General features: G+C 34.6%; 1 protein-coding gene across 1 annotated transcript in view; it reads right to left on the minus strand.

Moving 5' to 3' along the window:
- The window catches only part of COL4A3 (collagen type IV alpha 3 chain), a 145,876-nt gene that overhangs the window by 17,310 nt on the left and 116,504 nt on the right, over nucleotides 1–12,062 (minus strand). The window contains exons 39-43 of the mRNA XM_031957944.1: nucleotides 8,471–8,551; nucleotides 7,817–7,915; nucleotides 5,248–5,295; nucleotides 4,319–4,504; nucleotides 2,738–2,868 (exon numbers count right to left, since the gene is read on the minus strand). Coding sequence (XP_031813804.1) covers nucleotides 2,738–2,868; nucleotides 4,319–4,504; nucleotides 5,248–5,295; nucleotides 7,817–7,915; nucleotides 8,471–8,551 — 545 coding nt within the window. The remainder of the gene's footprint in view (nucleotides 1–2,737; nucleotides 2,869–4,318; nucleotides 4,505–5,247; nucleotides 5,296–7,816; nucleotides 7,916–8,470; nucleotides 8,552–12,062) is intronic.

The following is a 12,062-nucleotide window of genomic DNA, read 5'->3' on the forward strand; positions in this document are numbered from 1 at the left end:
AGAAAAAATTCAGGCAGAACAGCCATATTATCCCATATATACACATGGAGGAAATCTGAACTGGAGGCAGTATAATTTTGAGGGATTAAAAGATCACTTCTTAAGATATCTGAAAGGAAGAAGATGTGAAATATTTTAGGGAAACATGCATGGGAGGAGAGATAAGACACAGACACAAATATGATTGGTTATTGTCCTTTGTACTTGAAGAGGTCCAAAATGACATTACTATGTTGGGGTCTGACTGGCTGATCAGACCAATATGAGCTCAGAAAGCACTGCCACAGGTCAGATTGATGGCCCATATGTAACATTTGGAGTAGAGATGTTTCTGCATTCATGCATCTCTTGTTTCTTTTAAGCTACTGCAATTCTACTTTGCTCATATAGCTCATGGCCTTCTTTCATATGGGCATGCTATGCTGGGTGGTCCAGTATCTCTCATGTCTCACAAACGGACATTTTATACATATAATATATCATAATGTATTGGATCATATTATCATATACTATAAATAAAAACTATTGTACACAAACATAAGGTATCATGAAATATAAATGTTTGGAAAATATCCAAAGAGGTATTTCTTTCAATTCAGGTGTTCAAGGAAAGCTTTAAGGAGGAAATAGGATAGGTATTGGGGCCTTAAAGGATGAAGTGTTTTAATAGGCAGAGATAGTTGGAAATGGGGGGGGGGTGTATATATATATATATATATATGTCAGTTATAAAGGAGAAAAGATCAAATGAAACTCTGGAAAAGAACAAGGCCAGTTCAGAGACTATCAAATAGTTCAGTTTGGCAGAATGATTATAGAATCTGTGAAAAGGAATTCTGTTAGGAAACATTTATTAAGCACCTACTCTGTACCAAACATGTCCTGGGGGGACATAGAAAGGTAAAAGGCAATCTCTGGTCTCAAGAAATTCATAATCTAATGAAAGAGACAACATACAAATGAGAAATCTGCAGTATAAATAGGAAATAATAAGAACAAAGATACCTTGAAGTCATATATTTAGGAAGTGTGAGAGGAAGCATTTGAACTTATATTTTTCATGGGTCCAGGTATGGGACTCTTTCCACTGTACCACACTGTCTATCTAAACATCGAGAGGTTAATATTGATAAGAAGATAAAGACTGCCTCTAGAAGGTGGGATTTTTAGCTGGGACTTGAAGGAAGCCTGAAAAGCTGAGGAGGATGAATGTACATAGAAGGTGCAAGAAAATGGGAAATATGAGAGGAGGGCCAGATTGTTTTAAACACCAAACAGAGAATTTTGTATTTGGTCTTGGAGGTGATGGAGAACCACTGGAGTTTATTGCAGTTAGGGGCTGGCTTACATGGTTAGACATGTACTTTAGGAAGATCATTATGACAGATGGACGGAGAATGGACTAGAATGAGGAGAGACTCGAGAGCAGAGAAAACAACTAATGACAATCACAGTAGTCCAGGTACAAGGTGAAGAGAGTTTGTAGCAATGTCAGAGAAGAGATGGGGACATATTCAAGACCAATTGCAAAGGTGGGATTGATAGTCCTTGGCAATGGATTGGATATGGGAGTGAAAGAGATTAAGAAGTCAAGAATAATAGCTAGAGATGAGGAGGATGGTAAACCTTTAACAGTAATAGGGAAATTTGGAAGAGGGGATGATTTTGGAGAGAATGATAATGAGTTCCCTTTTGGAAAAGTTGACTTTAAGACATCAATAGGACATTCAGTTTGAGATGTCTATTAAGGTTATTGAAGATAGGAGCCTGAAGGATATCAGAGGTTAGGAATGAATAAATAGGTTTGACAGTCACCAACATAGAAATGATCACTGAATTCATGAAAGCTGTGGAGATCACCAAGTGATGAAATAGCATGGAATCATATTGTGGAGTCAGTGGGGAGCACCTAAAGATCTTTCCATCAAGAGTATTTATGTAATTTTTCAGAACTTTGTCCATTTGAAAATTATTGCAGCAGAGATGCTAAGTATACATTTAAGTATATTAAAATGGGAAGACTAGAAAAAGAAGACAGAGTAGACTGTTATAATAGCCTAGGCAATGGGCAGCATAAAATGCTGGGTCAGGAAGTGTTGAGTTCAAATCCAATCTCAGTCACTAGCTGTATAATTTAAGGCAAGTCATTAAAAAAAAAACATTTTTGCCTCAGTTTCCCCAACTGTTACAATGGGGATAATAATAGCATCTACCTTGCACAGTTGTTGTGAGGATCAAATGAGATAATCCTTGTAAAGCACTAAGCAGTGTCTGGTTCATAGTTGGCACTCAATAAATTCCTATTCCCTCCCCTTCCCTTCCCTTCAGACAAGGTCTAAACTAGGGTGCTGGTAGTGAAAATGGTTAAGGGATTTTTAGGACATAGAACTGATAGGATGTGATAACTAAATGGGGTGAGTGGAAAGAGAAAGAGAGTCAAAGATGATTTTGAGATTTTTGCCCTGTGTAATGCTGAGTACCTTGGTATAATTAACAGAGATGAGAAAAGTAGGAGGCAATAGATTTTATGGAAAGATGGTTAGTATGGCTTGATAGGATCTGAATCCAACTTTTCTTTGATTCTATGAACAGTATGAGAAATTCCTTTCCTATGGCATAAGGCTCAACAGCAACTGCAGATGGTTCTGACAAATTTTCTTGCTTCAGCAGTTGATTGTAATACTTTTGGGTCCAATTTATTAAAAGAACAAAAACCTACAATTTTTTTTCAACTTACCAGATGCCCGGGGGGTCCAGGGTCTCCTATGATTCCTGGTTGACCAGTTGGACCTTGGTTCCCTGGAAAACCTTTTTCTCCTTTTATTCCTAATGTGTATTCACAAGGTGGGCCTGGGGGACCACGATCTCCTAAATTTACACATAGTCTATCAGTATTGTCAGAAGTCATATTGTTTAGTGATGTCAGTAATAGTGTTAGATCCCTTAAAAGCTAAATTTATTTTTTCCTATAGAAAACTGTTGATGATTAATATCAAATCCCTCTCTCCATTGGTCTTATAATATAGAAAATCTATATGTTCCATAGTTCATAGTGATTTCCTCATTGTGAATATTCCTTTTACCATTGTAGATGGGAATGTCCCTTTATGACAGAAGAAGTTGTAAATTTTGTTGTGGCCAAAAAATAAATGTCACCTTTAGTCTAACCTGGTGATAAAGTTCTCTGATCATCAGACAATAGATTTACAGTCTCTAGCTGAATCCATATTTAAAGCCTTTCCAGCTCTTAAGATTTGCTGACATTTGTACTCCATTGATTCCATCTTCAAGGACCTGGAATCATTTCCATGCCCAAATAAAGCATGGAGGGAGGAGTATATTGTATTAGGACTTTTTATTTTTTTAAAAATTGCTTTCAGTATTTATTTTCAGAGAGAAAAATGTCAAAGTTAATAGCACATATACTACATTTTTTCATTCAAACTTTTTTTTCTGCCCATCAGGGCAAATTTAAATACTATTTTGCAAGCTAATTTTTTGTTTATAGAAATAAAAAAATCGGATTACACATTTTTTACAATATTAGTGATGAAACAAGATAGATGACTGTTTTTAATGAAAAATAATTATTGACCATTCATTTATAGTAATATTTGAAAAAGATAATATTCACTATGCATTGGTTGGAATAGTAGGAAAACATTTCTAGTTTTCTATGTTTTTGTTTTCGGGTTTCCATTAGATTTAGCAAATCACATGAACAGGTATTGAAAACAAATTGAAACGAAGAATTGATATGTGTAAGAGGAGAAAATGCTGTTTTATTTTTAAAATCACATCCTTTTATGTAGAAGTGATTTAAAGAATTTGTCTGAGTTTGGGTGATGTAAAACTAGTGATGGTGTAGGTAAGGCACTGGCACTGAGAGAAAGCAGGATCCTAGTCCTTATATGAAAAATTGGAGGAATATAATGAGTTCTCTTTTTGATATGTTGAGTTTAAGATGAATACATGATATCCAGTTTGATATCTATTAGGCTTGTTGGAGAGGTGAGCCTGAAGGTCAGCAGAGAGGTGAGAGCTGAATAAGTAGATTTGGCAATCAGCGGTATAGAAATGATTATTGAATTCATCGGAGCTGTTGAAATCACCATGTAAAATAGCATATAACCATATTGTGGCACTAATGGGTAGCTAAAAGACATTTCAATCAAGGTAGTTATATGTGATTTTATCTTCAGTATGAAAACATATGAGACTCTCTGGGATAGACCCATTATCTCAACATTAGACACCATAGCTATGTTTTTTGCCTTCTTTCTCAAATGTTTAGAAGTAAAAAAAAAAAAAAAAATACCTTTAATTCCTCCCAAGCCTGGAGGACCTTGATTTCCTTTTTGGCCTGGAATTAGTGCACCAGGAAAACCTGGTGGGCCTGGTGGGCCTGTCCTACCAATGGGGCCTATTGGTCCTACATCGCCCATCACACCTTTTACACCATACATGCCGGGTAAACCTGGACTTCCTTCATTTCCTTTGTCTCCTGTAGAGAAGAAGTTTTGATTGATTTTCAGAATGTTCCTCTATTATGACGGCATACAATTATTTTCACCTACTATCGATAACTATGAACAACTGCTATAATTAACTACTATCAAGAAGGGATTCAGTTAGCCAATTCATGCATTCTACTTTTATATTGTATCAGGAGGGGAAAGAGAGGAAGAAGCAGTGATGCGGTTGTAAGGCACGGACTTGGTACCCATAAGCCAGGATCCATTGCTAGGCTTTTCATGATCATATTTTATATTTATTTATATAATATAAAATATATAATTTATATATATTTACATATATAATATAATATATTTATATTATATTTCATATAAAATACTAGCTGAAACAAGGCTATTCCCAATTTGTGTAGACTATTTCTAGGTTTCAATTTTTTCTTAACTAAAATGAAGAGGTTGGATTAGGAGATGATTTTATGTTAATGAGCAGCAGTGGACTAAAATGTAACTGCAGCCTCAGAATTCTTCAATGGTTCACACCATTTTGGGGAAGAAACCATATCCTACTAATCTTTGAATCTCCTATGGCATCTGGCACAATCTTATGCTTCATAAATGGATGAGTCAGATGCTTCCTGTACTGATGAAATCATAGGTCTAGAATCCTCTCCCATTTTCTCTACATTCCAAGAATTTTATCAGGTATATACAATTAGAGGCTATTTTTTTTGAAAATATAAGACATGCTATTTAGGTGAGAAGAATTTCTTACCTTCTAAACCAGGAAGGCCTCTTGGACCTGGAAGTGCCCCTAGTAAACCTGGGGAAAAAATGTTTCGATATTAGCATTATGGGTATCCTGTATATCCATTTGGTTCATTTTACTCTTGCTTCAGAAGAAAATTTAACTGATACATTAGTATGTTTCTGTTTCCTTTTTCGGAGGATTTTTATTGTAAAAATATGAATAATAAAATATTCTCACAATGATTGTATAAAAATATGTAAGTCTCATTCTGTATCCTAAGTTTATCACATCTCTGTAATGGATAGAATGTTTCACCATTAGTCTTCTGAAATCACAGATAGTCATTGTATTGATCATAATCTGCATAGCTTTCAGAGTTGTCTATTTTTTTTTACAATGTTGTTCTTATTGTATAAATTGTTCCCCTGGTTCTATTAATTTCATTTTTAATATATCTATAAAAGTCTTCAAAATTTCTAATATTTTTATAATATTAATGTTAGGTTATAAGCTTTTCCTAATTCTGCTTACTTCATTCTGCATTAGTTCAAGGAAATTTTTTTCCATGCCTTTTGCAAAAAAATTTTCATTGACAATCTTGTTTTTTATATCATCATAGTATTAGATGATTCCCCCTTCCCCTCCCTGAGAGACACTCACACAAAAAATAGTGTTTTGTTTTTTAGAGAGGAAAAAAAATCACTATAACTGATCTATACATTAAGAAAATCCAAAAAAATATGTTTAGTGTATAATACCTGTGGACCTTCTACCTTCATTAAGGGGTAGGTTAGGGTTGTCTTTTCATGTCTCTCTATTTTGAGTCCTGCTCATTTATTTTTGTTTTTTTGGGTGTGCCATTGTTCTTTCCATCCATGTCTTTTGGAAATTAATTTTCTCATTTCTCACTTTTCTAAATTTACATAATTTATTAAGCACATTCTGTCACTTAGTTAGGAACCATCAATATATCTTATACTATCCAGAGAGAAAACTATGGAGATTGAATGTTGATCAAAGCACATTATTTTCACTTTGTTGTTGTTTGCTTATTTTCTTTCTCATGGTTTTTTCCCTTTTGATCTGATTTTTCTTGCATATAATGATGAATATTGAAATACATTTAGAAGAATTACACATTTAATCTCTATCAGATTGTTTGCTGTCTTGGGGAGGGGTCAGGCAAGAAGGGAAGGAGGAAGAAAAATATGGAACATAAGGTTTTGCAAAGGTGACTATTAAAAACTATCTTTGCATGTATTTGGGAAAATGAAATACCATTGGAAAAATATATCTTTTGCTGGCTTCCCTCTACTATGCAGTACATTGCCTGAAAATTTCAAAATAAGACAGAATTCTCACTGCTCTCAGAGTAAGGTATCTCACAATATATAGGAAATTAGCATATATTGGGGTCAAGTTCTTCTCTGGGAGAAGTCTTCAAGCAAGTGTTATGGTCATAGGTATGCTCTGCAGTTTATTTAGCCTCATCTAATAGTGGCTTGGCATTCAGAAAATTTTCGTTCTTAAGAATAGAGGATAAAGAAAATAGAGACCAGAGAACCCTTAAAAAGGAGTTGGCGAATGTATAGATTTAGCATTTACTGCTTGTGTTACAAAACACCATGTCTTCTACCTCATAATCTAGAAAAGATACTCAATTTATAGAACTTCTCTCTCAAGAAAGTGTGATGAAGACAATATACTTATTTTTTTCTTAGACTCAAAAACCAGTATCCAGGAGAAGGAGATGGTGAAATGTCTCCAATTCTGCTTTCAGGGCTCTTACAAAGGCCAGCATCCCAAGCAGAATGCTTTCCCACCATCACCTCCCTAGAATGTTTCCCAAACCACAAGCTCTGAGTTCTTAGAACAGGACCAGATAGATTGGATCTCTCTACTGAATTATCCATCTTCTTCATGCATCTGTCTCTTGGTATTTTCATATCTATGTACAAAATGACCCCAGGATGGGCAATTTCAGCAGTCAGACTGTGTGGAATTTTATCTTGATCAGTTTTCTCTGATTCTTATTTTTCATCCAGTAAGTTTTAAACAATTTGAAGAACTATGCTCTTATCTCCCTTATTGGGCTGGAGAGTCCTCACAACAGAAATTCTCTGGCTCTCAAGACATCTAACTGTCCCCAGAAGCCCCATGAAGATCCTAGAGAATGCATTCTTTGCAGAAATTATAATTACATTCTATAGACATGGCACATATGGAAAAACCTAAACAGATGGGGAACTTCAGGTTTTCTGAGAGACTTGGAGTGAGATATGAGGCTGTGGCTCTTGGGATTCCTCTGAATTTGAGCTTTCCCTATGTCTAGAGCTCCAGGTCATTTTTCTAATTTTCCATGTCACTGCTGTTTTTATGGATGAGGTAAGTTCTAGGTAGTACTGTATTAACGTCATCAAACATTTGACTAAGCAATTACTATGTGACAAGCACTGTGCTAGGTGCTGGGGATACAAAAACAAAAAAAGAGAAATGGTCGATGCCCTCAAAGAGCTTATATTCTAGAAGGTGGACAAGAGTGAAGTTTTTTAACAGTGAAAATAAGTGGATTCTAGATAATAGAAAGTCATACCTAGTTCTCCTTTTTCTCCTGCTGAACCAGGAATTGCATCCCCACCTTGTTTACCTTTTTCACCCATTAGTCCAGGAGGTCCTGGAGCACCTGGAGGACCTAGAAAAAAAGACAGAACAACCCAAAAGAAAATGTATTTCCTTATTACTCATAAAGGGACAAAATAATTCGAGATTTGTTTTTTTTGGTTTTAAAAGACTAATTATTCAAGTTGCAGTTAAGTGATACAGTGGATAGAGCACCAGTTTGCGTCAAAAGGACCCAAGTTCAAATCTGATCAAGTCACTTATCCATGATTGTTTCAAAAAAAATTCCAATTATTCAGAACCATGACTGTATGAATGTTAATTATGTATTATATGTTATCACTATAAATAAATGCATATTCCCATGAAAATCTTCATGTTGGAATTTCTAAACTGATAAGGATTTCATTTAGGTATCTGTACATTTTTTCCTGAATGTTATACTGAATAATGGATATCACTCTCCAAAATTCCAAACCAGAGATGGAGAGTGAACAGCCAAAAGTAGATGTATAGAGATTCTGATTTTAGCGGGGGAAAAGATCACATTTGTACTTAAAGTTTTCTACCTTATGTCACCTTATAGCAGAGTTCTAAGGATAGATTACAAAGAAAATGAAAATGAAACCTGGCGGTCCTTTTATTCCTGGAGGACCAGGGAAACCTTTGCATCCTTTAAATCCCAAATCACCAGCAGGTCCAGGGTTTCCTATAAATAGAATAATTAAGAAAGATTTAATAAAATATTACAAATATTTTAATGGAGATCAAAATACCAAAGACAAGCTCTCTATGCTCTTTACCTCAAATCCTTACCCACCTACCCAATTATCCATAATTACATCCTACAAGTGGCATTATATTCTTGTTCAATACTGAAGTAGTATCTTTTTTGTGGGGGATGCAGTAGCTTTAATTTTTTTCTTTTTAATATTTCCCCAGTTACATTGAAAATTTTTTTGCATTTGTTTTTAAAACTTTGAGTTCCAGATTGTCTCTTATCCCCAGTTCTCATTAAGAAAATACATGTGAAGTTGTATAAAACATTTCCATAAAAGTAATGCTGTGAAAAAAAACATAACTATCCACGTCAAGAAAAAAATCAAGGAGAGTGAGAGTGAGAGAGAGACAGAGAGAGAGATAGAAAAAGAGAGAGAGAGAGAGAGAGAGAGAGAGAGAGAGAGAGAACGAACAAGAGAAAGAGAGAACACTTCAATCTGTATTCAGACACAATCAGTTCTTTCTCTGGGTATGGACGAGAATTTTTCATCATAAGTTCTTCAGAGTAGTCATAACTCATTGTATTGTTAAGACCTGCAAAGTCATTCATAGCTGATCATCTCACAACATTGCTATTACTTTGTCCACAGTACATTTTGCTTTGCTTGAGTTCATAGAGGATTTTCAAGATTTTTCTGATAGCATTCTGCTTCTCATTTCCCATCATATTCCATCATAATCATACACCACAATTTATTCAGCCATTCCCCAATTGATGGTCATTCCCTCAGTTTCTAATTTTTTGTCCCGAGAAGAGGATTGCTATAAATATTTTTGTACATATAGTTCTTTTTCCTTTTTTTTTTTTTTTTTTAAATCTCTTTTGGGATTCATGTCTAGTAGAGGTATTTTTAGTTGAAGGATATGCATGATTTGATAGCCCTTTGGGCATACTTCATATCTTTGATCATTTATCAGTTGGGGTATGGTTTTTATTTTTTTAAGAAGTTTGACTTATGTTTGAGAAATAGGTTCAGGTTGTATCAATGTACATATCAAAGTCTCTCTTGAAATATTTGGCCTTGAGATTTATTTCCAAGCTGCTAATATCCTATAGCTAATTGATTTATTAATAGCAAAATCTTTTAGGCCAGTGGTATCAAACATACTATAGCACCTCTCATTAAAATTGTTAGGTTATTAATTTAAATTAATTAAAATTTAACTGGGAAATTATTAAATTATTAATTAGATTAAAATACAACTGGGAAATATATAACAAAATAAATAAAAATACAACAAAAAAGACAATATTACATTTAAATTAAAGTCAACATGCAAGCCTGCAGGGATTTTTATGTATCCCTGTTTGTATTTGAGGCTATTTATTCCAATCTCATTTAACAAATGAGGAATATGAGCCACGGGGAATTAATGATGTGCCAAAAGTTTCATATGGAATGCTACAGGTGGAATTTGAACCCAGATCATCTGACTTCAGAGCCAGTGTATTTTCTCCTAGGTAATCCTATATTCCTTATTTGTTTTTTTCCCCAATAATAATAATGTATATTATAGTAATATATAATGTATATATTATAAATAAGAACAAAGTTAAAATTTGAAATCAAAATTCTGTGCTATCCATAAACAAAGCTAAGTGTTAAACCTGAAACTTAAAACACACACATGTACATATACACACACATACAAGAGCTATAAAATACACAGCTATCTCATAGTGCCTTTATGTTTACTCAGTTGGGCAGTGATAGTCCCTGTCCCTATGAGGAAAGGACTCACATGTGTGAGCAACTGGAGTCAATTAACAGGTTACAGAAGGGAGAACTTGCCTGAGAAGGGCAAGAGTATGACTTAAGCTAAAATTCAAGAATGTCAGCAGGATGCCATAAGGAGATCAACCCAGAAATTCACCAGGTAAATAAATCCAGAAAGATAAGCAATACTTATAAAACTTCAGTGGAGAGAAAATTCAGTACAGGTGAGCCAAAGAAAATGTTGTAGAAATAGCAATATTAGACATTATTATCTGAAACAACATCTGTTTCTGGGAGGGGCAGCATCCTTTTATAGAAACAACAGTTTATCACTCTGCAACCCCCGCTTTCTCTTATCAACAACTCTGAGAAATGGGTTTCCTTTTCCAGAAAGTATTTCCCTCCCTCAACTCAAGAGCCTGGTTTCTGTCCTTGGACAGAATTTTCTAGGCTTCCTTTTTTTTGTGTTTTGACTTTCTCCATTAAAATGGTAGCTCCTTAAGAGCAAAAGCTATTTTTCCTTTTCCCAACATGTAGTATACTGTCTTTCTATACATAGTAAGGGCTTAATAAATGTTTGTTGCTTGCCTGTTTCCTGCCTCCTTGCCCGATTGACAAGGATTCTATAAATATAGTTTGGGCTTGAAGCAGATTCATTTTATGTGGCAGAACGTAGGTTGGGTACTTACTAATAAAATTTATATTAACTGGCAAATTGTAAGCCTGTTGCTCACTCTGCCAGTTTATGAGAAGTATTTAGACTTCAAGTAGATAAACAGGTCTAATTCCTTATATCCAAAGGTTTTCCAGGGAATACAGTGGTGATGAGCATTTTATATTAATTTGGGGGCAAGGTCTTTTTTCATATGTAAAAACCATATTTATTATTTATCCTGACATTAATTTTTTTTAAATTTCTAATTAAAAATTTCTAATTCCCTTCCTTCCTTCTGTTCCTCTTCCACCCACTGAAAAGGCAAGCAATGTGAAGTTAAACAAAACATGTTTCCATATAAACTATGTTGCAAAAAGAAAAGAAAGTAAAAAAATATGCTTCAGTCTGCACTCAGATTTTATCAGCTCTTTCACTAGAGGTAGATCACATTTTTCATCATGAGTCCTTCAGAATTGTTTTAAATCATCATATTGATCAGGAGTAGATAAATCTTTTGCATTTGATCATAATTAACAATCTTGTTATTCTGCACAGTGGTCTCCTGGTTCTGCTCACTTCATTTAAGTCTTGCCAAGTATTTCTGAAACCATGTAAGGGCGATGGTCTTGAACTCCAGGTCCTCCTGACTCTAGGCCAATAAGCCATTTACTGTGCCATCCAGCTGCCCCCTTCCAATTTATAGAATAAATTGATTATTCTATAGCAATATTCTCTATCCTTGACAGAGCTGCAGACAGTGGCTTATTATATTGGTGATAACAACAACAACATAGTTAACATTGTTATGTAGTTCTTTTAGGTTTGTGTAATACATGAACATATTGCCTCATTTGACCCTCACAATAACTTTTTAAGGTAGATAATTATTATCACCATCATATGCCCAGGGTCACACCAATAAATGTCTAAGGCAGAATTCACACTCAGGTCTTCTTGAATTAAACCCTTATGTTACCTCACTGATTATGAGTAAAGGCATCTAGCAAACTTAGAGGTAGAGAACATATTGTGGATAAGAAGACTTGTTCCAAGCTCTGACTCAAATG

Source organism: Sarcophilus harrisii, chromosome 3, assembly GCF_902635505.1.
Source record: "Sarcophilus harrisii chromosome 3, mSarHar1.11, whole genome shotgun sequence".
Taxonomy (NCBI): Eukaryota; Metazoa; Chordata; class Mammalia; order Dasyuromorphia; family Dasyuridae; genus Sarcophilus; species Sarcophilus harrisii.